The sequence below is a fragment of the Pelophylax lessonae genome (assembly GCF_965119305.1).
Source record: "Pelophylax lessonae genome assembly, chromosome: 5".
In the NCBI taxonomy this organism is placed as follows: domain Eukaryota; kingdom Metazoa; phylum Chordata; class Amphibia; order Anura; family Ranidae; genus Pelophylax; species Pelophylax lessonae.
The window spans coordinates 391,587,174-391,614,438 of NC_138772.1; the positions used below are offsets into that span (position 1 = coordinate 391,587,174).

Sequence of the window (27,265 nt, forward strand, 5' to 3'; positions counted from 1 at the left end):
GCATTCCGAGCCCTGGTTTCCTGTAACTTCATGTAACCTTCCAGAAGACTTCATATCCCATCATGCACTGCCTCACTGCATCACAGAATAGGGTGTGTTTTACCTCTCTAGACCACACCTCACTAATGGTTTTAATAAGCACTCCAGCACTGGGCTGAACAAAAGTAGTGAAGAGGCGGGCGGGAGCAATCTCCTGGAGCAGGAGAGCAGGAGCAGGGTGTGCTTAAGAACTTCCTCGCTCTACTAACAGCTCTGCCATTCTGCAGGACAGATACCAGAAAGACACAAAAGAGTTTTCCAAAGAAAAAAAGCAAAGGCTGATGTGAGGCCTGCTGTGGAACATACTGTAGTGAAAGCTTCTTATTCTCTGCAACAGAGGTACATTAATGGTATATTGGTTCACAGGGAGGCGGTACTTTAGAAAATAGGTGAACCTAGCCGTTAAAGCAACTCTGTTGTTGATTTGAAAAATAAAAAAAGGCAACCTGTAAAAGAAGTTTGTATATTGTCTTCCCATCCAGTGCTTGAATCCTAACTCTCTTGCAGAACAAAGCTACTGTCAGAATCATCAATGTCAGACACACACCTGGTTACAAATTGTGTGCTGTGGTTCCACCCACTGTCTGTTATGTCACTCCTGAGTTAGCAGCCAGCGGGTTAAACCACCCCGATAGCAAGCAATTGTGCTGCAAGTTTGAAAATGACTTGGTAAGCTATTGCTAGACTTGCCAGGCTTCACAAGTTGGTTGCACAATTGCAGCATGTCTGGATTGCATGACTCCAGATCAACTTTCTTTCAAAAAACATTCTGCAAGTCTGCTGCAAGTTCTGGTTCAGTTATGTTGTACAATATTCATCCCACCACAGGGGTCACTGTGGCTGAATTTTCATGCTGTAGACTGGCGGAGCTCTTGCTTTACACTCACCACTGCAACTTTGCTCTAACTAGAGACTTGTCATTCACATTTGCTACAAATTGGAAAAGTGTCAACTAGAACTTGTGCTTCAAGTGCTCTGTAAGTGTACAACTTGCAGGTGCAAATGTGCAGCAAGTTAACAGACTTACAATTCAACACTGCCACAAATTTGTGGCAAGTTATACTTTGCTATCTGGGCACACTGCACAATAAGGGGACCAGACATAGAATAAATCCAAAAATATGTTTCATGTTGAAAATTCTATCCTTCGCATCTTCATGACATTTGCTGAACAAGTTGCTTCACTGTTACCATAAATGACACCACTCTAAACCAGTCCTAAGATGTGGTGGCAGCATGTTTTTCCTTTTTGAAGGTTATTTCCTTTTATTTTCAATTAGTGACCCTGCCAGTAACAATTTATTCATACACAGTGCACTCACAGAGACAAGGCTTCAGTTTGGAAAAGCTGCCATCCACCCTTTAGTTGACGTGATGATGTCACAGACCAGGCCAACTCATTTCATCAGTAGGCAGACGTCATCAGGGAAAGAGATCCCTTTCTGAACTGAAGCCTTGTCTCTCTGTTATGTGAGTGCACAGTGTATGAATAAACTATGATGTGTATGCAGCTTTACACTATGGATATTGCCCTCGGTTTCTTTCATATATCCTACGGTTTCTGGCTCTGAGGGATAAACAGGAAAGGCTTGGAGGTCTGGGTTAACATTTCTTTTAAAAACGCTAGTTATTTCTTAACATCTAGAGATCCTATGCAGCTGGTAAGAGGCTTGAGCAGTGTGGTGGTGGAATCCTTGGGAACCAACACGAGTTTAACGGGTGTAACTTCATTGTTTGTCCCTTATGTTTTCCTATCTTTTTTTACTATCTTCCCTTCTTTCTCTCTTGAACACTTCTGAAAGGCTAGTCGATAAACAAACTAAAAATACTTAATATATAACAAAAAGTGCAGCGCTGTCAAATATGGATTATGAAGATGATATCAAGGAGAGCAGTCCACAGGTGCAAATTATGGTGAAGCATGCACAAGATATAAACATTCAGTGCTCTTCAATGTGCTGGTAATCCTCCACCCAGACTCATTAGCCTCTCAACTCACACTTAGCCCCTGTGTCACCAGACGGGCTAGTAAGACATAAACTTTCTCCAAGGACATCACCAATATAGATCAGATCAGTATTCCTCTTCATCAGAAAATAAGGCTCACAGGTAACAGATCACAGGTCCATAAAGCGGGTCACAGATCCATAGGAAAACAAAGGTCCGGACATAGTGCATTACCGCAATAAATTACTTTATTGAACATAGCATAAAATCATAACATGACCTTGTAAAGCACTATACAAGTGCATGTGATGAGCAGATTGTATTACACACAGCGGTCTCGACCGCAATGCTGATGAAGTCCCGCACCGTGGGATGTAACGCGTGCAAAGGGGGAGGGGCCGGTGACGTCACCCGCCATCCATTGCAGTCGAGACCGCTGTGTGTAATACGATCTGCTCATCACATGCACTTGTGTAGTGCTTTACAAGGTAATTTTATGATTTTATGCTATGTTCAATAAAGTAATTTATTTCGGTAATGCACTATGTCCGGACCTTTGTTTTCCTATGGACCTGTGACCCGCTTTATGGACCTGTGATCTGTTACCTTTAAGCCTTATTTTCTGATGAAGAGGAATACTGATCTGATTTATATTGGTGATATCCTTGGAGAAAGTTTGTCTTACTAGCCCGTCTGGTGACAAAGGGGCTAAGTGTGAGTTGAGAGGCTAATGAGACTGGGTGGAGGATTACCAGCACACTGAAGAGCACTGAATGTTTATATCTTGTGCATGCTTCACCATAATTTGCACCTGTGGACTGCTCTCCTCGATATCATCTTCATAATCCATATTTGACAGCGCTGCACTTTTTGTTACATATTTGTTATTGGGACTTTTGGTTTATTGATCCTTTAGTGCATAGCAGCTTTCTATTATTATTTTATACAGTTGCGCTGAATTTTTTATTTATTAAACTAAAAATACTGTTGATGCTACTGTTCTTTTTGTTAAATTGTTTTTTTCGCTTAAATTTATGTTATGTTGTTTTTTTTTTTCTTTCTTTTCTATATTTGTTATGAAAACCTCAACAAATAAAATCTGATTTAAAAAAAACTTTTTGGTGTATGCGGTTTTACACTATGGATATTACCCTGTGTTTCTTTCACATCCCGTACGTTTTCTGGCTCTGAGGGATCGAACTGGAGTGACTTGGAGGCCTGGGTTACCATTTATTTTAAAAGCGCTATTTGTTTTCTTACCATATAGAGATCCCATGCAGCTGGTAAGAGGCTTTGAGCCGTGTGGTGGTAGAATCCATAGGAGTGGAGTGTGTCCCTTTATTTTTTGTTCCATATCAGCATTTTGACTTCATTTGAGTACTTTGATATATATGTTAAAGGGGATTTGCACTTTATACTTTTTGTCATATGGGTTTATGTGATCACATTTATTAAGTACTGATTTATTATATGTTCATTCAATTAATCACAATGTATTTAAATGGATAGCACACAGATGTTGTGATTTGGATTTTTTCTGGTCTTGTATTCTGATTTTTTTGTGCTGCTGTTCTGCAGGTTCTTGATACACTAAGTGCAGGAATACTTTGTTTATTTGGCTAAAAAATTATTCAGAAAAAAAAATTTAGCCCACGCTATGTAGCATTGAATGTGTAGTATTTAGACTGTCAAATGTTCATTCAATTATTCACAATCTATTTAAATGCATAATGTACCAATTTTGTGTTTTGGAATTATTTTGTAGTACCTGGATGTTTGCTCACCTTTTCTAAAGTGATGAAAGTGGAGGGAAGAGATTGGACTTTATAGGCACCAATATTAAAATAGTATATTCTTTATTAGAAAATTTACAAAAGCACATTGATAACAAAACGCAAAAGAAGAAACATATAAAAAGGACAACATATCATATACAACAATTATTACAATAAGGCGGCAAAGCCTCAAAACAGTTGTGCAAATCACATAGCCTATCAGGTATTGATTATTTGTACAGCAATCACAGGTGATAGAAGAATGACCTGTGTTCATGAGGCGGCCCTGGAGAAGGGATAGCCGTCTCCAAAGGGTCGTCTGTACATAGTAAATGCAGATGTTAGGTTGAATCCCAGCTGCCCTACATGTTTCGCTTAACCTAGTAAGCTTCTTCTGGAGCATATGATGAAGGCAAACATCTGAGAGAGGTATTTCAGGTGAAAGAACCTTATGATAAATCAAGCCTTAAAGGCTAGAAGAAATAATAACGGGGGGGATCGGTGCGCTGTAGTTGGAGCAAAAGGCCTGGTAGGATTGCCAGACCTAACATAAGACAAGGAACTTCAAATAACATAGGTGCGGAACAAGGTAGGGGCTTGTTATCATGGAAGTTTTGGTCCCATGAGGAGGTAGTATGTGGCGGTATCCCCATCTGGGGGGGACACACATACGGTCGCTGTAGCGGTAGCATACACAGCCTGAACACACCTGGGTCTTAGGCATATGAGGTTACTCACCTCACCTGCCCGTGTTTTGGGTTTATAGGCCGGGGCTTTCTCTCCATTCGGCCGCCACGTACTACCTCCTCATGGGACCAAAACTTCCATGATAACAAGCCCCTACCTTGTTCCGCACCTATGTTATTTGAAGTTCCTTGTCTTATGTTAGGTCTGGCAATCCTACCAGGCCTTTTGCTCCAACTACAGCGCACCGATCCCCCCCGTTATTATTTCTTCTAGCCTTTAAGGCTTGATTTATCATAAGGTTCTTTCACCTGAAATACCTCTCTCAGATGTTTGCCTTCATCATATGCTCCAGAAGAAGCTTACTAGGTTAAGCGAAACATGTAGGGCAGCTGGGATTCAACCTAACATCTGCATTTACTATGTACAGACGACCCTTTGGAGACGGCTATCCCTTCTCCAGGGCCGCCTCATGAACACAGGTCATTCTTGTATCACCTGTGATTGCTGTACAAATAATCAATACCTGATAGGCTATGTGATTTGCACAACTGTTTTGAGGCTTTGCCGCCTTATTGTAATAATTGTTGTATATGATATGTTGTCCTTTTTATATGTTTCTTCTTTTGCGTTTTGTTATCAATGTGCTTTTGTAAATTTTCTAATAAAGAATATACTATTTTAATATTGGTGCCTATAAAGTCCAATCTCTTCCCTCCACTTTCATCACTTTGCAAATTAGGATGTGGCACCCTTAAGTTACCCTCTTTTTTGTGCGCCTAGACACCCTGCGACCTAGGAGCGCACATACTAAATCATTTTGACTGCTCACCTTTTCTGGCAGCTCTGTCACCCAGATGATGCAGTGTAATACAAACAGAGTTTTGAGGAGGAAAACTGCAGATACGTAACTGCAGTCTATTTAGGACTAGGAGGGCCAAAAGTGATATTTTAGTTATAGGTGGACCTTGGAGGACTTTTTTCAGCTTTTGACTTCTTGGATATGCCAGAAATTAATGGTCCCTGCCTAGTCCATAACTCTGCTCCTGTTCATTAGGAAGGTTTGGGTGTTCTCGCCCACCTTTGTATGTTTCAGCTTCTCCGGTTTTATTTACCAAAATTAAAAAAAGACATTTTATTAATAGAATCCCTGACAAATATAAGGAACTGTCATTTAATTCTCCATATTTTGCACTAAAAAATAACATTTTGGAAATGCCCCATGTAGGCTAGATATTGGGAGGCTGTAGTGATTAATACAATGTTACAGACAGTGATTGATCCCAACCTTGGAATTTGTCTATTGGGTATATTGGCACATACTAATACCTGTAATAAAGCCACTCTTCCTGGTACATAAGCTGATTGCCCAGAGATGGTTATCTCCACCAATACCCATGTTCCTTCTCTGTAGAAGCCATGTTAATATTAACCTTATCGAGAGAAAAGTTGGTATACAAACGCAGATGTGTCCGCAAACATTTTTGAAGCTATCCAACAGTTTGCTGTCCTCCTCAGACCTAGCCCCACTGCTGCACAAACAATGGTGGATAATACAATGTTAATCAGTATTCTGGTATCCCATAGGGAGGAAAAAAAATGCCACAGACAACTTTTAGAGTATCCATATTTTCTTTTACTTGAATAACAGATATTGGTCCTTTTGGAGGTATACTGCATATAATTGTGTGCTCTTTGCAATTCATATAGCCATTATCTATTCCTAAGTCAATTTCCTAATATCTTGGTGATGGGGACTTGCTTCTACCCCGCCCTATATTCTAAAGCTGTCCAAGTGTCGTTAGATTTTGTTAGAAAGTAACAGATTTTTCCATCCACACTAACAGCACAGATGGAAGAATGCCCATTACTGGGCCATTGTATTCTGACAGCCACTGCCAGGGTGGTTTCTTTCTGCATCTCAAAACAATGGTAAAGTGACACTACGGGCTGCATTACAGGAAAGGTTGTCTCTTTCTGGGCTGAGAGATAAAAGCAATGCTTACTAGTCTGCATTTTTTACAGGTTGATGGGCCAGAAGAAACCGCTAACGCAGAGCAGAGAGAAGCAGCTTACCGATATCAGTCGGTAGGAATTCAAGTAGAAGAAGAAAGAGCGTAAGGATTCTATATACCTCATATGCAGTAATGGTACAAATAGCAATGTTAGAATATCAAACACTGGTGTGACACTTTTGGGGGGCTTTACTAAAACTGGTGCACACAGAATGTGGTGCAACTTTTCATAGTGACCAATCAGCTTCTTACTTCAGATTGTTCAATTTAAGGATAACTTCACCTTTCAGCTCAGTGTGTCTGAATGAACTACAAGCCCTGACATCATTACCAGCTGTCGGATTGTAGTTCTCAATGAACTACCATAGCGCTGTGGAGTGCTGTGGTAGTTCATTGAGTCTTCCTGTCAAGGAGTATTGGGCTTCCCCGTACGGGATGTATGGGTAAGCCGATTCCGTGTGCATGAGACCAATGTTCCCTCTAATTTTTTACTGTGCTGAGCAAATAAAAAAATTTCTGAGCGCAAACCTTTAGACTGAGCAATTTCATCAAAAATCATATATTGTCACAATCAATGCAGAATGCCCACAGCATTGCCCCCAATCAATGCAGAGTGCCCACAGCATTGCCCCCAATCAATGCAGAGTGCCCACAGCATTGCCCTCAATCAATGCAGAGTGCCCACAGCATTGCCCCCAATCAATGCAGAGATACCAGCGTTCCCCCCGCGAGACCCCCCCCGGGCTGCAAGACCCGTGCACTTACCTCACGGCAGCTTCTCTTCAATCCCCGCGTCCCCAGGTCTCCTCAGTCCTCCCGCCTCCTCCTTGGCCAATGGCATTGGGTTTGCCTTTCGGCCAATCAGGAAGCGGGAGGACCAGCTCCCTGATTGGCCAGGAGGAGGATCCGTGTGACAATAGCGAATTTTGCATTCGCTATTGTCACACAATGGGCGGGCTCAGAGCGCACTGCTCTGCTCCCCGGGCCGCCACAGTAAAACCGTGGCCCGGTTACCTTCACGTCGTCTGCGGCTGCGCGGTCTGAATTTGTGCTGCGCGGGACCTGCAATTAGACCGCGCGTCCGCGCATGCGCGCAGCTTAAAGAGAACATTGCATGAGACCTGCATGGCAAACAGCGATCTGCTGATTGTTGGTGCAATGCTTTCCAGGCTCCTGCAACAAAAAATAATAAATGCACATTTTTTTTACCTGCAAAAAAAAAATGTGCACCTAATATTTTTTTTTAAAAAAGTGAACTTATCCTTTAAGATTTAACAATAAAACCTAGAAGCTGATTGGTTACTATGCACAGCTGCACCACATTCCATATGCACCAGTTTTAGTAAATCTCCCTCAGAATCTGTACCTGTTATATTTAGTGCATGGCATCAGATTTCTCCTTAAGAACAGTGATGTAAAAATTTGTCAAACTTTGAAACTATTAACAGATTTAAAAAAAAAAAACATAAGAAAAGTAATGGGGAAATAAAATGGAGTTGTTGCCATAAGGCCGATCAAATTTCATTTTTTAATATGTGTGAAAATGAAGCAAGAATTCAATAAGGTCAACAATTCCATTTTTGGTGCCATTTGCTTCTAAGTAGCCTTGTGTTTTAAATGCCCCCTATATATAAATATATATTTTTATGCTGAACTCCAGAGAAATAAAAAAAATACCCTAAATACTAATTTTCACCTAGGTAGCCAGTGAAAAGCACATTTACTTACCTTATCTCTAGCCCCCGGAGGCTCCTCTTGGAATGCGACTACTCTCTTGCACCCCACAGCACTCCAGCCAGTGGTCACAGCTGTGGCCTCATGAAGTCAATGCAGGACGATCAGTACTGCATTGTAAGTGAGGACACCAAGGGCCTGGTGGCAAACCAGGCATGGGAAAGAAGAGGAGAGCATCGGCAGCCAGGGAAGCAAGAGGTAAGGTAGGTTAAAGTAGCTAAAAGGAGAGGGTGCCCCACTGCAAGAGTATTTTTTTTTTAACTAATGGAGCTCAACTTTCAGGTTATGTTCAGAAATCTTGTCTATGGCAAGCCAGTATTAAGAAAGGGCATGTCATTGAAGAACTGAAAGAACTGGGATTGATGTAAAGGCTTTTATCCAATAATTACTTACTCCAAGATACACCCACAAGCGCCATCAAGTTGTCTCTTGATTTATATCAACCATTACATATCCAAGGAAGGTTAAACTGTGAGATTGTTCTAATAGTAGACTAGTAATATATTTAGAATGGTTTAACAGAGGTGAAGACCTTTCCCAGCTAGAAGCCCCCAGGCAGCGGGGAGTGTCCTGTGACACTGGTATCTGTGTGATCGCCTTCTCCATGCTCATGTGGTTTTGTTTACAAGTAATACTTCAACAGTTCCTTCAACTGTCAGACTGATCTGTCTTTTCACCATCGAGTGGATTCCATGTCAGAAGATTTATCATGTGGCCTTTCATGGTCTATTGTTGGGGGTAAAGTGGTAGATATTCGCTAATGCACACAAAAGATTCAGAGACTTTTTTTTGCATTGGCAATTTAAGCAAAACATAATACATACATAAAATGCTATATTTGTTATGGTAAGGTTTTTTTTTTTTTTGGTGTGATGGTATTTTTAAATTAGGTTTTCTTTTCATCTGGTGTACCAAATCTACTTGTTCCTTAACCTCCCTGGCGGTATGATTCTTTTGGATTTTAGGTGCTGAAAGCGGTACCATTATTTTGCATGTAATTCTTGAGAATGAGCAGCCCAAACCAACTATTTATAAATATTTTTTTTTTTTTTACTGTGCGTTCTTCTTTATAACATCTTGGGTATGATAAAGTTTGAAACACAAAATCGTAAATTTTAATATAATAAAAAACTATAAATAAGTTAAAGTATGTATGTATGTTATGTATGTATACATATATATATATATATATATATATATATATATATATATATATATATATATATATATATATATATATACATAAAAAGTACAGTAAAACTGCAGGAAAGGGCACTGGGGGGCAATGTAATGTGAATTTATTTTATTTTGAATGGTATCAGTCTGTTTGGTGTGTTTTACATTTGAATTTGCCGCCGGTTCCACCCCCCTGCGAATGTCACGTCGCAGGAGACGGAAGTCGGGGCACGGAGAGGATCGGGAGGAAGATCCGCCGCCGCATACCGCTCGCATACATCGCTGGATCCCAGTGACAAGGTAGGTAACCTCTTTTACAGGATCCAGCGATGCTTCTAGCGGTACCCCAAGTGTGGCTCGGGGTTACCGCTTTTGGCTCTGAAATTTAACCCCGAGCGACGCTCGGGAATACCGCTAAGAAGGTTAAAAAGGTAGGATAAACCGCTCCTTTAAAAATGGTCTGCTGATAAAGGTCAGATATTGGATATGCACTACCAGGCCAATTTTATAGCTAATTTCCTATGACTACGTAAATTTGTGGCTGCATGACACACAATAGGGTGTTCATATTATAGTATAGGGCAGTGATGGCGATCCTTGGCACCCCAGATGTTTTGGAACTATATTTCCCATGATGCTCAACTTCACTCCAGAGTGTATGAGCATCATAGGGAAATGTAGTTCGCCATCACTGGTATAGGGTATACTTAGTACAGTTATAGTGCATAATACCAAACACATTTCTACTATTCATGGTTACTTACATGGAGATAACAGTGTGCATTAACTGAATTTGCTGCCTTCGCATTCAACTGAAAATTGGTTTTCTTTCAGCTAAGCTGCCTCTTCAAACACTCAAATATCAATGGTTTCCTGTAGCAAGTGATAGAACTCTTTGCCTTAACATTTTGTGAATGACTGGTAATTTAATTAGGAAGGCTGAAAACTGAAACAGTTGATCACAAAACAATAAAAATCACTTGGAAACAAGGAAATTATAGTTTTTGTAATTATTTTTAGATACATGTTATATAAGGATGAAAGTGACCAGCTTATTATATATCATTTTATCAGTCTATTTTTATATTTCTTTCTGACAAGTTCACTAACAGTAAAACATAGTTTGAAAGTTTGAAAGCAGAGGAACAGCTGGTCTACAAGCTGTAACATAGGGGTTGATTTACTAAAACTGGAGAGAGCAAAATCTGGTGCACCTAAACATGGAAACCAATCAATTTCTAAGTATTTCTGTCAAAGTTTAAAGTGGTCCTAAAGGCTCAAGGTTTTTATCTTATTTATTTTTATGCATTTATTTCAGGTACTTGTATAGCGCTGTCAATTTACGCAGCACTTTACATATATACAGTATATTGTACATTTACATCAGTCCCTACCCTGAAGGTGCTTACAATCTAAGGTCCCTAACTCACATTCATACATACACATAGTAGGACCAATTAAAACAGGATCAAATTAACCTACCAGCAGGTCTTTGGAGTGTGGGAGGAAACCAGAGTACCTGGAGGAAACCTACACAGGTAGTGTCGTGGTTGGGATTCGAACCAGCGATCCTTTTGCTGCTAGGTGAAAGTGCTAACCACTACACCACTGTGCCGCCCATTCTATGCATGAAGGTCAAAACATTCTCTGTGCAGCAGCCCCCCCCCCCCCCCGATACTCATCTGAGCCCCATCGCGATCCAGTGATTTGCAAGACAGCCTCGGCTCTCTGGGGACCCTCACTCCTCATTGGCTCCAGCTGCTGTCAATCACAGCCAAAGATCCAAAGAGGAGAGGGGGCGGGGTGGGGCCGAGCCACAGCTCTCTGTGTGAATGGACACGCAGAGCAGCAGCTCAGGAGCATGCCTTCTCTGGTGCCCCCCCACAGCAAGCTGCTTGCTCTGGGGGCACTCAGCAGGAGGGAGGGGCCTGGAGTGTCGGCAGCGGACCCAAGAAGAGGAGGATCCAGGCTGCACTGTGCAAAACCACTGCACAGAGTTGGTAAGTAAAACATGTTTGGTTTTTACAAAAAAAAATAAAAAATAAATGAGACTTTAGTATCACTTTAATTAAACAAGCTGAAGTTAGAAGCTGATTGGCTACCATACACAGCTGCACATGGTTTTAAACTCTCCCGTTTTAGTAAATCTCCCCCAAAGTGACTTGTATTCAGAACATCTACTTGTCCCATCTCCATAGTATGTCAGCCCCTGCTGTTTGAACCGTGGCAGATATGTGTAGCTGTATCTAGAGTGCTTCAAGATGATTTCCTGGAAAGCAGCTATATACTGTACATAGTTGAGTTGAAATAACAAAACACAGTTGTGTACATACCAAAAGGTATTATTTCTATTCAGTCAGTCCTTAGATATACACAGCCCTACCAGACAGTACAGCCAGGTTGGTGACCTGACTTTCCCATACTGTAGATAGAACAATAAAGCTAGATCACCACCCTGCCCACAAAAAAGAGCAGCAGTATGATGAGCTTATCCGTCTGCTCTCTCCTCTTGCCAGCCTATGTGCTTGTTACTCACCTGGTTTGTCTCAGCGTTGCCCTTTCCTCTCCCATTCTACTTTCCATGGGATTACAACAGACTGATAACTTGCAGTAATAATTTGATTTACTGACTTTGTAACAAATATATCAGTAACTGATGTTAATTTATATGTGCCTGGAGTTTAGATTTATTATTAGTCGATTCCTTCCAGATATAAAGCTTGCTGTTAGTCCATTTCACACCTTGGTTTATTCACTAAAGCTGTAGGCATGCAATAACTTTTAAATCAAAAATGTATTTTTCAGTTCAATAAAGAAAAACTGTATCACATAAATGTACTACAAATTATTTTATAATTTTTTTAAATCTTTTTTTTGTAATTCAGAAAGACGTGAGATATCAGGCCGGTAAAAGCCGGAAGCTCCAATACTCAAATGCAGTAAAACCTTGGATTGCAAGCATAATTTGTTCCGGAAACATGCTTGTAATCCAAAGCACTCGTATATCAAAGCGAATTTCCCCATAAGAAATAGAAACTCATATGATTCGTTCCACAACCATTTATTCATAAGTTTATAGTCCATATAAAAAGATATAGCAATGTGATATGTTGTGTAACCATAAAATGTCCATCCACAATATGCAGCCTTCCCAAGGGGATTAGAAGCAAAATCCAGCAGGAGCTACAGAGCATAAAAGAGAAGTGAGGCGCCTCTAAGTGAAGCAAAATTGTTACATTTAATGAAGGTTCAACATTTAGCAACTCACATGGTTGATGATTAAAACAGGCACATCTAAGTATGCAGGCATCCGGGGTAAATCTGTCCACATAGACCGTCCTCCGCACTGTTGGCTCTCACCGCTGTCAGTCTGCAGTCGTGACTGGGAAGACTACCCTGCAGCAGAGCGATCTGAAAGCGAGGCTTGAAACGTTTATAGAGTGCAGCATGGAAGGGATGACGTCGATGGCGGGGCGGAGGACGGTCTATGTGGACAGCTTTACCCTGGATGCCTCCATACTTAGATGTGCCTGTTTTAATCATCAACTATGTGAGTTGCTAAATGTTGGACCTTCATTAATGTAATCATATTGCTACACTTAGAGGCGCCTCTCTTCTCTTTTATAATCAGTTGTGACCTGACACTACCTGTATATCAAGACATCGCTTGTTTATCAAGTCAAAATTTATATAAAAAAATTTTGCTTGTTTTGCAAAACGCTCTCAAACCAAGTTACTCTCAATCCAAGGTTTTACTGTACTGTTAAGTACTGTCCATGATATTTTTTATTTGCATTAATATTTCCATTTTCAGGACACGCTTTCAGGGTGCCCTCGTCTTCTCGGTCCAAGCAGTTACTGATTCATGACATAAAATACCTATATTATCCTGAACGATATTTCTATGAAATTAACATAATTAATGTTTTTGGTCACTGTTATAATTGTAAGCCACATTTTATCAGTCTAATTCATTATCTAGAGCCCAGTGCTCTTAATTATGCAGGAGGAGATAATGGAGTGCATTAGTGATCCTCCATGAAAGGCCTCCCCCACTGACACTGATTTGAAGGAATGTCACAGCTTTCTTTGTTTCATGGCCTTTTAACCCACTTCTTGACTGGTCACTCATCACTGCCCTCAGTGCAGATCTCTACAGGGAAAAGTATGCTGTATACTACTATTGTAAACACATGCAGTGAGGATAGAGTTTAAACATACCCATTCCTTTCTATTATATGGGTTTGAGATTACATCTGGAATTATGCTGTCAAAATTTTCAAGCATTCTGACAGCTCCGTTTAGTTCCCAGTTGGGCTACCTTCAGGCAAACTGCATGCTAGAACTTGTAGTTCACCACCAACTGCCAGGTCACAGGCATGTAATGACAGGTTTTGCCTTAACACGTTGCTTTTGTTCTTTATATATTCTGTGTCATGCATATAATTTATTTAAGAGCCTGCTAAGTGAGGTTTAAAATTTAATTTCCGCACCAAAAAAGTAGGATTCCAATTAAAATACCAGTATACAATTTCACTGAGGCAAGAAGCCAAAATACTCAGGGTTAACCTACATGGACACAGGAACATGCACACTTTGATCACAATGGTAGAATGGATCTTTAGAGTCCTGTATCATTATGAAGTCCATTTATCAACAGCCGAATGTATAATTATAATGGAAAACTTTATTGCATATGTTTGTCGTTGCATAGTCCTTGTTTTTATAGCATCAGACCAAAATTGTTTGAAAGCTGATTCCTGGATTTAAGAATGTTTAGAAACAGTAAGATTTTTTTTTTTTTGAGACTCAGATAAACATATAAAAATCTGTGATTGGCTTAAAAGAGAAGTATGGGATTTTTTTTTTAGTTTCAGAATTATAGTTACCTATGTGAATGCAGCATCAGTCTGATACTGCATCTTTCCCCCGCCGGCTCTAAGACTGAGAACCAAGCGTTTAAACCCTGCTTATCTGCTCTTCCCCCCCCCCTTGCGGGGGCAGCCAGCTCAGACTCTCAGCGGCCCGCTAGGGGGCTGAGCGGGGTGCCGGTCCAGGCATGTGGGCGGATACCGAATTTATTGTTGTGATCTTGCTTGAGCCTGAACCAGCCCTGTGACATCAGCCAACAGCGAGCTTCAGCCCGCTGTCTGCTAGAAAATGGGTCACAGGCAGTGGCAGCTGGTGCATTGGGGGCGCAGGGGCGCCGCCCCCCTATCCATGCATCCGGCCCCCTAATCTACATGCGGTGCGCCGACGCATGGACTTCAATGGGGCTTTTTTTTTAGCCATGTGATTAGAGCCAGAGGCTCTAATAGGCTTAAAAAAAGGTGGGCTCGGGGCGCAGAGCACTGCGCCCCGAGCCCACCCAGTTGTGTGACAAAAGCGAATGAAAATTCGCTATTGTCACACGGATCCGTTTCCCAATTAGCTGAAAGGAGAAGCCATGCCATTGGGCATGGAGGAGGAGGGAGGAGATGCAGAAGACAGGAGGAAGAAGCCGAAGCCGCCCCTGCCTGCTGTTGCAGATATCCAGGCAGGGTGGCAGGGTGAGTGAGCGGGGGGGGGGGGGGTCCTGTCCTCTGCCCTTTCCCCCGTCCTGCTGTGCTCGTTTGGCTGTACTTCTCCTTAACCTAGAGAACAACAGTGAAAAGCTTAAAGAGAAACTCCACTTTTGTTGAGAAAAAAGCATTCCCCTCTGAGTGATCAATGTATACAGCAGGAGTTTTAACAAAATTTGTAGCAGATTTCTGCTTGTTGTTATTCTGAAAAAATAGCTCTTTGTTTTTGGGTCCATGTGCACAGTGAATCTGTATGGGAGTGATGTTATGATTATTAATCATCTGCTGCACCTGCAGAGCTCTAATGAGGAAAGTGTTGGGGTCAGCATTCCCTTAGAAATGTTGGCAGTATCTCATCAAAAATTGCATTTTTGTTGCAGTGGATGCTCAGAGTCTGATATGTGTCTAAAGCTGGATACACACTATACAATTTTCTTTAGATGTTTTCCTTTAGACTTACCAAAACCATATAATAGGAGGTCAGACCTAAACACTTTCAATTTGTATGCAATAAGGCAGGCCCTTGCACTACATAGTTGAAGGTCTAAAGGAAATCTACCAACAAAAGTTGTATAGTGTGTATCCAGTTTTAGTGCAGACTTCTGGGAAAATCAGGAAGCCAATCACACAAGCAGGAAATTATATTTCTAGGGGTGAATTCTGTACACCATCTGTGTACAGAATGCATCTAGGTTGCCATATTGCATTGTATTTTACAGAAAAATACTGCGCTGCAAACTGGAATGGAAAGTAAATTTTTCATAACATCCAATTACAATATGACTTGTGTCACATTTGTTTATGCTATATTTTTTTATTTGCTATTTTTCCCCCCTGAAAGTGGAGTTACCCTTTAAATAGGATCCCTATTTTCCCAAGACTGGTCAATCAGAGGTTTTTGGTGCCATCTTTTGGTGCCCATAGACACAAATTGTATATGCCAAATTCAACATTGACAGCAACGAAGAGTTTATACTTAAGAGCAGAGAATATCTTCTACATTGGTCATCTTTGTTAGTATAACAGTCTACATACCGACATAGTAAGAGACACAGTAGGAAAGATAATTAGTGGATAGCCATGCTTCACACACTTGGTACAGCAGCAAAATGAGGGAACTTTTGAAGGTGTCCAACAGGGAAGCTATATAATAGTATAAAGCCACAATCTGCTTCCATCTTCCTCAGATTTTCCCTTACCAGATTTCCAGCTACTCTCTAGATAAAACACTACAAGTAAAATGACTCTAATGAAGGTTTCAAAATGTGTTTGGGTGTCCTCAATGAGTGTAGAAGAAGTTGTAAAATACGATAAAAATATATGAAAACATCTATAAATTCTTATATATGTGTAAAAAGGGGCGCTCCCACTATGAAAACCTAATATGTTTAAATGGTAGCATAAACATATATATATATATATATATATATATATATATATATATAGACATATACACACACAATATCAAAGTTTAGAAATCAATAAAAGTCAAAATCATATAAGTGAGAATTATTGCAGTTCAATCATAAATAAAGTGCTGAGGTGCCAAATGCTGTAAACAAAATTGGTGCAGTCCATACTCCCCTCCTGCGTGCCCACTCACTCCCCAGCTGCCATAGGCTCCCATAATAGAAATCATGTGCGCTTTGCAAAACATCTCAGATGCTGGGATTAGTAGTCCTCCAACGGAGCTCCTTCTTTGTGGGTGCGAATTCCCTTCATGTATAGTATAATGCCAGAATAGAGGAGGAATATATACCTTTGATAGCCTTTGATAACATCCTCTGGGAGGGATGAAACGCATCAGAGACCGCAGGTGGTGACGTAGAAGACCGCAGGTGGTGATGTCAGAGACCGCAGGTGGTGACGTCGGAGACCGCAGGTGGTGATGTCAGAGACCACAGGTGGTATCATCAGAGACCGCAGGTGGTGACGTCAGATCTGGCTGGTGATACGCAAGTGACGGCGTGCTTCCAGTTCTTGATTTTGTGCTTGTTTTACCTTGTACAAAAGTGAGGGCAATATTGTGTTTTTACTATTATTTTAATAAACGGAATTACGCTATATATTCCTCCTCTCTTCTGGCATTATACTTTACATGAAAGGAATCTGCACCCACAAAGAAGGAGCACCGTTGGAGGACTACTAATCCCAGCATCTGAGATGTTTTGCAAAGCGTACATGACTTCTATTATGGGAGTCTATGGCAGCTGGGGAGTGAGTGGGCACACATGAGGGGAGCACTGACTGCACCAATTTTGTTTACAGCATTTGTCACCTCAGCACCTATATGATGGACTTTCATTGATTTTGACTTCTATTTGATTTTTAAACTTTGACATTGCGTGTGTATATATATATATATATATATATATATATGATTTTATGCTACCGTTTACACATATTAGGTTTTTAATAGTGGGAGCAGCCTTTTACACATATATATGATTTACGGCACTACACCTTTAAAAGGAGCAGCAACCTCACCAACAACATTCACTATTTCACGTAGTTTATTTATTATTTCTTACCACATCGATCAGTGCGGGTATATTGCTACATTTCAGGCTTCAAACATAAAGATATAAAACTGTAATTTTTTGTGAAGAATCAACAACAAGTGGGACACAATCATGAAGTGGAACAAAGTTTATTGGATATTTCAAACTTTGTTAACAAATAAAAAACTGAAAAATTGGGCGTGCAAAATTATTCAGCCCCTTTACTTTCAGTGCAGAAAACTCTCTCCAGAAGTTCAGTGAGGATCTCTGAATGATCCAATGTTGACCTAAATGACTAATGATGATAAATAGAATCCACCTGTGTGTAATCAAGTCTCCGTATAAATGCACCTGCACTGTGATAGTCTCAGAGATCCGTTTAAAGCACAGATAGCATCATGAAGAACAAGGAACACACCAGGCAGGTCCGAGATACTGTTGTGGAGAAATTTAAAGCCGGATTTGGATACAAAAAGATTTCCCAGGCTTTAAACATCCCAAGGAGCACTGTGTAAGCGATAATAATGAAATGGAAGGAGTATCAGACCACTGCAAATCTACGAATACCTGGCGGTCCCTCTAAACTTTCAGCTCATAGAAGGAGAAGACTGATCAGAGATGCAGCCAAGAGGCCCATGATCACTCTGGATGAACTGCAGAGATCTACAGCTGAGGTGGGAGACTCTGTCCATAGGACAACAATCAGTCGTATACTGCACAAATCTGGCCTTTATGGAAAAGTGGCAAGAAGAAAGCCATTTCTTAAAGATATCCATAAAAAGTGTTGTTTAAAGTTTGCCACAAGCCACCTGGGAGACACACCAAACATGTGGAAGAAGGTGCTCTGGTCAGATGAAACCAAAATCAAACTTTTTGGCAACAATGCAAAACGTTATGTTTGGCGTAAAAGCAACACAGCTCATCACCCTGAACACACCATCCCCACTGTCAAACATGGTGGTGGCAGCATCATGGTTTGGGCCTGCTTTTCTTCAGCAGGGACAGGGAAGATGGTTAAAATTGATGGGAAGATGGATGGAGCCAAATACAGGACCATTTTGGAAGAAAACCTGATGGAGTCTGCAAAAGACCTGAGACTGGGACGGAGATTTGTCTTCCAACAAGACAATGATCCAAAACATAAAGCAAAATCTACAATGGAATGGTTCACAAATAAACATATCCAGGTGTTAGAATGGCCAAGTCAAAGTCCAGACGTGAATCCAATCGAGAATCTGTGGAAGAACTGAAAACTGCTGTTCACAAATGCTCTCCATCCAACCTCACTGAGCTCGAGCTGTTTTGCAAGGAGGAATGGGCAAAAATTTCAGTCTCTCGATGTGCAAAACTGATATAGACATACCCCAAGCGACTTACAGCTTTAATCGCAGCAAAAGGTGACGCTACAAAGTATTAACTTGAGGGGGCTGAATAATTTTGCACGCCCAATTTTTCAGTTTTTTATTTGTTAAAAAAGTTTGAAATATCCAATAAATTTCGTTCCACTTCATGATTGTGTCCCGCATGTTGTTGATTCTTCAAAAAAAAATTACAGTTTTATATCTTTATGTTTGAAGCCTGAAATGTGGCAAAAGTTTGAAAAGTTCAAGGGGGCCGAATACTTTCGCAAGGCACTGTACATGTATAAATATTTATTTACATCTATAGAGTCTTCTTTAAAGTAGTCAATATAAATGTGATTTTCTTGGTGACAACTTTACATGAGCAATATGTTACATAGACATTCATGCTTAAACACCTGTTTCCACTCATATGTCGGAATACAGAAATCAGAAGTGCACCTACCCAGCCAACAGACTATTCCTTGAGGTCCACTAATAGGCTGAACATAATCTTTATTATGAGGAGCCCTGTTAAAGCCCATTTACCTTTACTTGTAATTTCATTGGTTTGTTTGAATCAATTAAAGGTTTCCAGTGGCTCTTGGGTCTCTGTTGGAACGTTTTTGCACCCACCTACAGCCACCAATTATAGCTATCACAAAAGAATATCATTCTTTCCATAGGAAAAAGGCAGAAAGAAAAATTACATACTTCCTCCAGATGGCCAAGGAGTGACCTTCCGTACAAATAGAACTTTTGCATGGAGACCTGGCTATTGGAACCAAGGCACATGAGAAGATTCCGTTTTAGGAAGCTTGATCGTATATTAAGACTGTAACAGTTTTACTAGATCTTTTACCCGTAGGACAAAACAATCATTATTTAAGTGAGAAAATATTCAATTTTAGAGGCACAAAGAAACAGCTGCTATTTACACAGTGAAGCACTCCTGTCCTTCAGCTGACATAGGTGATGTATTATGTTGCATACAGGTTTATCCAGTCTGAAGTGTCAAGCTGCCCAACACTTACCACTTCTGTTGCTGCTTTATTACCAAAAATCATACCTGGTAGATTCTAGAGCGAGTCTAGACAACCTGAAGCTAGTGAGAAGTTAGGAACCCCAAATCTTATTATACCTGTCTGTCCTGCTATGCAGCCATGTATAGTATGCATTTTTATGTTACCAGACATGTTATGCCTAGTACACACAATCAGGAAATCATACAAAAAATACCACATTCGAAGCGATTGTACAATAATCTGATCATTAGTACACAGCTTTCGAGAGCCGGTCACGACAGTTTATCTAAGGGACAAACATTGCATTACCTTACTTCCGAAGTTGTATTCTGTCGTACGAGAAATTTCGGTACTTTAGTAACCCATAAGATTTTGATAGGAAACTGGAATGCAAACATAGGTATGCAAGAAAAAAAGCGTGTGTACAAGGCTTTAGGCTGGAAGAGGCACATGTGAGGCCTCTCTCAACGTCCTTTAGTTTTAGAGGAAGTCAGATGTGTAGAAAAATATTTTCACTGAAGTAACAACCTTATCGTAGAAATATCAAATTCCACTTAGTACAGTATGTGTCATATCTTCTTCTAGGCCCCATGTACACGGGGGCTCTTCTAAACGCTTTTCTCCTGGCAGGAAAAAAGCTTTGTGTTTAGGCGCATCAAGCGATTAGGCGTTCATTAATTTCATTGGCCAGAATATCAAATTATTCTGGCTTCTGAAATGAATAAATGCTCAAGCGCTAAACGCGCTTAAGCATGTTTTGACACATTTAGGCTCGGTTCGGGGTTTTTTCAGTCAAAACGCTCCTTTCTTGAACCCCAAGCGATGGTTTCTTTTTATTTTTTTCCTCTAAACTCCTGTAAACACTTATGTGTGTTTAGGAGGGTGTTTAGAGGCCGAAAAACAAAGTCAAACTCCTGTAAAACAGGCATTTTGGAGCTCAAGTGTGCATGTGGCCTTACTACTTTGAAATATTTTAATACAACAGTTTATATTTCAGAATTTTTGGCAGTTTGAGGAAAAGTTTGAAGAAAATAAAAATGACATAAAATAAATTACTGAAACAATTTAGGAATATGGCCAAATGCGTTGGATTTGGCTTCTACAAATAATAAGTAATGTTTCTCAGCTATCCCTTTAGAACACAATGAGATACAACAGAGTATATAGACAGAAAAAGTGACCACAGACATTTTTAAGTGGATTCCTTTTGCAAACACATGACTTCACTAAAAGGGAATTCATGCTAAAACATAATACCAAAAACATGTAGTATTATGCTGTAGCTTTTGTTTTCAAACAAAATCGGGATCCACCTTGGAAATCAAATTCCCTGTTAAACTTTATGCCAAAAATTTACTTTCTGGATTGTTTAAATACAGAAAAGAAAATCACATATAATAAATACAGTCCTGATATTTTGAGCTGAAAAGGGAATGGGAAACCTGCTTACGCTAAAATACTTTCCAGTCAAATGTGAAAATGTTGCTTTTACATTTAAACTCAGGAGACCTATCCTGCCTGTTTAGTGGAAATACATTTTCATGCTGCCATTCATCTTACACAGCTGGCTGCCCTGCTAGCTAAATCCCTATAGCTGTCAGAGTCCATGTCTTCTGAATGTGACCATTGTGTTCCCAGGTTCCAGCATCTCCTTCTCTCCAATCCTAAAGTGGACTGATATATATTGCAAATACTATAGTGTTTGCAATGCACAGAACCATATGGCGAGGGATTGCCGTTCTACCACTATGCACGGTATTTTACAAATATTGTCTAAATACAAGATCCATGTGTCTTCTTGCTTGCTTGGATCTTGCTTTGTGTATTTCTTCCAGATCTATGAAATAATCTAATGTATAACTGTGTCTCTGTGCAGGAGCCTATAGCAGTATAGACCAGTCACTCCTGCTCTCTCCTTGTGCAGGATGATTGGCTTGTATCCGCCCCCTCCCATATGTTTCGGCAGGCAGTCTGTAGTAATTGGACCCTCCCACAACTCTACTCTCTGCACAAGCTATTTACAGCACAGTAATGATGTCACTGCTAGTTATACAGCGTGATAATTATGTTTGGAAAGGCATTTGATGCACACAAAGTGAATATGAATCCTTTGTGGCTATCAACAAATATATTTGAATGAAAGCTGGAGTTCAGCTTTAAAACACAACCCAGGGTAATCTAAAAATTCCTCCTTGCAGTGGGTCTGGGCACGTTGGGTTAAGGTACCCACTAAAAAGAAAAAGTAGATGTGAGGTGCTGAACTCCGATCTCTCACCCACCAAACAAAAGGTTTCAAACCTTGTCCAACGGCTCCCAACTGACCAAAAGTTATGGATTTGTGGCAGCATAACGCACCTTAACGCACTGTACTGTGTTGTTATGCGCTGTTCAGCACAGCAGGTATCCTGAGGTTCCATTCACAATAGGACTCTATGGGCTTAAAAAAATGGCAGTTACCTTGACAGTACGGAAGTTTTGGTGAGTTTAGAAGCATTTAGTGTTTTTTGTTCCAAAAAGCCCCAATCAAAAACACAAACCAGATGGGACTTTTTTCCTGCCTCTTAACACTAAGCTTAAAATATGCCTCTAAATGTCCTAATGTGCATGGACACGGGATAACATTGAGCTGCTTTTACAGGCAAAACACAAAACTCCTGTAGTAGCAACATTCTTTAAGCTAGAGATCGACCGATTATCGGCAACGCCAATATATCGGTGGCCGATATGCACTTTCCTCGATATATCAGAATCGGCCTTTGGATTTACCGATATTGCTGATATTTAGAGAAAGTGCATGTACCGGGGTGATGCCTGCAGCTAGAGGCATCACCCCGGTACCGGTGCCCATAGCCGACGGTCGGCTGTCTTGTAATGACAACCAATGCGGCTGAGAAGTCGCTCGGCTGTCATTACATGGAGCGGGAGGGGACGTCCCACCGGGAGACCCAGGCATCCTACCTGCACCGCCGTCGTCTGACCGGGTCTCCATTTTTTTTAATTCACTTCCAGGTACTAGCGGCGCTGAATTAAAAAAAAACTTACAGCATTCAAAACAGTCAAACTTGGCGTTTTGAATGCTTTTAAGTGCAGAGGAGGGGTTTGGGGTCTTTTAGACCCCCAGATCCCTCCACCACAGTACCTGTAGACATTAAAAAAAAAAATGTCCGAAAATATCGGTCGATACCGATATCCGATGACCAAAATATCGGTTTTGGTGTTAAAAAAACGATATCGGTCAATCACTACTTTAAGCCATTATGTATGGACTCTAAATGACACTCCACCAGCATGCATAGGGGGTATTACTGTTGAATCAAACTGGTGTGAAAGGGCCTTTAAATCACATATATATTACGTAAAAGGACTGTGCCAAAAGCTAGGCTGACATTCAAAGTGTAGTAAACCATCACAAATTGATTTCAACTCATTGAAGTTAGATTAGTGAAATTTGTATTGTGATTGGTTGACATTTGCATCTCAATCCTATAGGTACTTCTGATACCTGACCTATAAATCAGCAAAGGTTTTTATTCCCCACAACTGGACTTGCTGTTTCATTAAAAATCTTGATGCCTTGCTCTATTTATGTGAAATCATGCAAGAAGCAGGATGACTCAGATTGCTAAAACTGGATAACAACAAAAGAATTAAGCGAGTCATCGCATTTGATATGTTCAGCATTTGATGTCTCATATTTGGAACAAAGAGCGATTACCCCTAAATTACGGTAAACTCTTTTCACAGAGGAGAGCTTTCTGTTCTGTGGTGTGTTAGGCCTGCAGTATGTAAACACATACACGCAGATTATTCACACTGACATTCAGGTAACTGAAGCATCTTTAAAGACATGAAAGAGATCATTGTTGGCTTGATAGCAAAACTTTCATTTGAAGTAACAATAGCTGCACAGATGGAGCGAGGGATCTGGAGGCATGCACGTTGGCACTTGTCATATCTATGTTCCAACTCCTTCACTAGAACTTTCATAAACAGGTCACATAATACAAGGATGAACCTGTAAATAGGTTACCTTTCATAACAGTACATAGAGGCTTGTGACTAACCCCATTGCACCTGTATTAACCACTTCTGGACCGGAAGATTTTCCCCCTTAATGACCAGGCCATTTTTTGTGATTCGGCACTGCTTTACTTTAACAGACAATTGTGTGTTCAAGCGATGCTGTACCCAAATAAAATTGATGTCCTTTTTTCCCCACAAATAGAGCTTTCTTTTGGTGGTATTTGATCACCTGTGCGACTTTTATTTCTTGCGTTATAAACAAAAAAAGAGCAACAATTCTGAAAAAAAAACAATATTTTTCACTTTCTGCTATATAACATTCCCAATAAAAAAAAACTGATAATCAAATTTTTTCATCCTTTTAGGCAAATTTGTTTTCTGCTAAATATTTTTGGTAAAAAAAAATTCCCAATAAGCGTATTTTGATTGGTTTGCACAAACTAGGGGAAAGTGTGATGTCATTTTTATTTATTTAGTTTTACTAGCAATGGTGGCGAGCTGCGATTTTTAGCAGGACTGCGACATTGCGGCTAACAGACCAGACCCCCTAACTGACATTTTTGACACTTTTCGGGGGACCAGTGAAATTACTACAGTAATCAGTGCTATAAGTATGCACTGTTACTGTACTAATGACACTGGCAGGGAAGGGGTTAACCCAGGGGCGATCAAAGGGTTAAGTGTGAGCCTAAGGGGTGTTTTCTAACTGTGGGGGGATGGGCCTGCAAAATCAAAACAGAGAACTGTGTTCCTAAATAGGAGGAATACAGGAGCTCTGCATTGATTGCTGAAAGAACGACGGTCTGCTGTTTTTACAACAGCAGACTGCCGTTCTCTCTCCACGGGGAGCGATCGCGGGTGCCTAGCAGCGATCGCGGCAGCCGGCCCCATGGATCAGCTTCGCCGCTAGCAAGTGGGCGCGCTCCCAGGATTACTCCCGCAGACCGTTGTACAGGTACGGCGATTCGCAGGAACCTGCCGACCTACCGCCACGGCAGGTGGTGGGCAAGTGGGTTAGAAGCGGATTGGTTTCTCAGCAGAATTGTGACTAATTTTGCCCTGTCTAGCTTTAGTAATCAAACCCAATAGCGTCTAGGCCATTGGGGGGTTAACCTGTGGCCCTCCAGCTGTTGCAGAACTACAAGTACCATGAGGCATTGCAAGTCTGACAGTTACAAGCATGACTCCCAAAGGCAGAGGCATGATAGGACTTGTAGTTCTGCAACAGCTGGAGGGCCACAGGTTGAGCACCCATGGTCTAGGTCATGCCACTTGCATGGTGAGTCCCCCTTTCCCGGGAGGATGACAGAGCAGAAAGTAATACTACCTGGGGACACATGGTGGTGGATGTCCATCTCTATCTAGTGGCTGTGTCTATGAGTCCTTAGCATGCGCCTGCTGTTTCTAAAGTCCAGTAAAAATTTTAGAATGCAGTCTAGGATTCGAATATGCTCTTAATGGCCACACAGTTTCATTATTTACATAATGGTTTATCAATAGTGGAGTGTTGTACTATATAGCCATTGAATAATGCAGTGATACCCCAAAAACCCAAAACCAAAAATGCAATAAATTGCAGCTTACTAATTATTAGACGTGGTGACTGCATTAGTTAGCACCCCTACCTGTGGTAAAAAGTTTGTCTCAACACTCTAACTGCTACTGTGCCTGAACAGCTTTGGTCTTTAAAAGGAAATTGAAAAATAACAGAATTACTGGCTAGATTGAATCACCAGCTGAATTCAAAGGACAAAAAATAAAACTATTGCAGCCACAACATCTAATAATCAGTGAGCTGCAATTTAATACATTTTTATTTGGGGGTATAATACCAGTTTAAAGCAGAGCTCCACTCAAAAAGGGAAGCCCTGCTTGTTTGCTTCCTCCCCCCTCTGCTACATTTGGGTACCGGTTTTGACAGACGAGGTCCCCTGGAAGTACGGCCCCCCTCCTCCATCCTCCGTCATTCAAAAAGCGCAGGGCTCTTCGCGCATGCACAGTGGTAAGCAGGTAGTGAAGCCACAAAGCTTCACTGCGGGTTTCCCTTAAAAGGAATGGCGGCGGCAGCCCCCGAGAGCCGATTGAAAAATCGGCTAGGATGCCAACATCGCGGGATCCCTGGACAGGTAAGTGTCTTAATATTAAAAGTCAGCAGCTACAGACTTTTACTTTTTTAGTTGGGGGGGGGGGGGGGCTGGAGCTCCTCTTTAAGCCTGAATACTTCTAAAATAAATGCAAAGATAAAAATGCTCAAAAATTGCCTGTAAACAATCACGCTTAGGTGTAAATGCAGCCTAAAATGACTTCTTTAGTGTAAATGTGTGACAGATGACATAAAATACTAGTAGTAGTAATAATAAAAACAGTAAAAATAAAAAATATATATAGTACATGGACTCCGGACAAACTAATTTGATTTCAGGATCCAGTATGTACACATAATACATAATTATAATAATACTGCTTTAGCTAGTATACAGTATTAGGAATGACCATTGTCTTATATATAAACAGCAGAAAGAATCCTGGGCTGGGGATCAAAGGATTCTTTTCAATGGAAGATGATTCTTCAATTAGAGTTGGAAACAGCAACATGTGTAAAAGGAAAATGTACCAGGATATATATCAAAGAAAATTAAACAGAACTCTAACAAAGTAAACATTATAGAACAACATAATAACTAATACAAGAAATACATGTTTTACAAAAGAAAAGTTGTAAGAGACACAAGGAAAACGAAGAGAGAGGGAAACCTTTGCGCTGGGCGAAAGAAGATTAGTTGCAGTAAGGAATGTGATTATATAGGCGGTAAATGTACCAGTTCTAAAGGTTTCAGGAAGGGCAGAAGTGTGCTTTGTGTCATAATAAGTTCACTGGGGGAATTTCAGTCTGTGAATGGAGTCTAAAGATGGCTAAAGGGTCAGTGCAAACAAGTAATGTCAGTGAAACTGCTCTTTATATTGTGGTTTTGTGTTATATTTTATATATATATATATATATATATATATATACAAACTGTAGTGTCAAAAGTATTGGGACGCCTGCCTTCATGCACATGAACTTTAATGGCATCCCAGTCTTAGCCCATAGGGTTCAATATTGAGTTGGCCCACCCTTTGCAGCTAGTTGTCCACAAGGTTTAGGAGTCTGTCTATGGGAATATTTGACCATTTTTCCAAAAGCGTATTTGTGAAGTCAGGCACTGATGTTGGAGAGAAGGCCCAACTCGCAGTCTCAGCTTTAATTCATCCCAAAAGTGTTCTATCGGGTTGAGGTCAGGTGCAGGCCAGTCAAGTTCCTCCACCTGAAACAAAAAATGTCTTTATGGACCTTGCTTTGTGCACTGGTCCAAATCATTTGGTGGAGGGTGGGGTTATGATGCATGGTTGTTTTTCAGAGGTTGAGCTTGGCCCCTTAGTTCCAGTGAAGGGAACTTCTAAGCCG

The 27,265-nt window shown here is 40.7% G+C and overlaps 1 protein-coding gene across 5 annotated transcripts in view; it reads left to right on the plus strand.

Moving 5' to 3' along the window:
- The window catches only part of DLGAP1 (DLG associated protein 1), an 876,465-nt gene that overhangs the window by 781,803 nt on the left and 67,397 nt on the right, over positions 1–27,265 (plus strand). For all 5 annotated transcript variants that reach the window (XM_082258776.1, XM_082258777.1, XM_082258774.1 and 2 more), the window contains one exon: positions 6,471–6,562. In XM_082258776.1, coding sequence (XP_082114902.1) covers positions 6,471–6,562 — 92 coding nt within the window. The remainder of the gene's footprint in view (positions 1–6,470; positions 6,563–27,265) is intronic.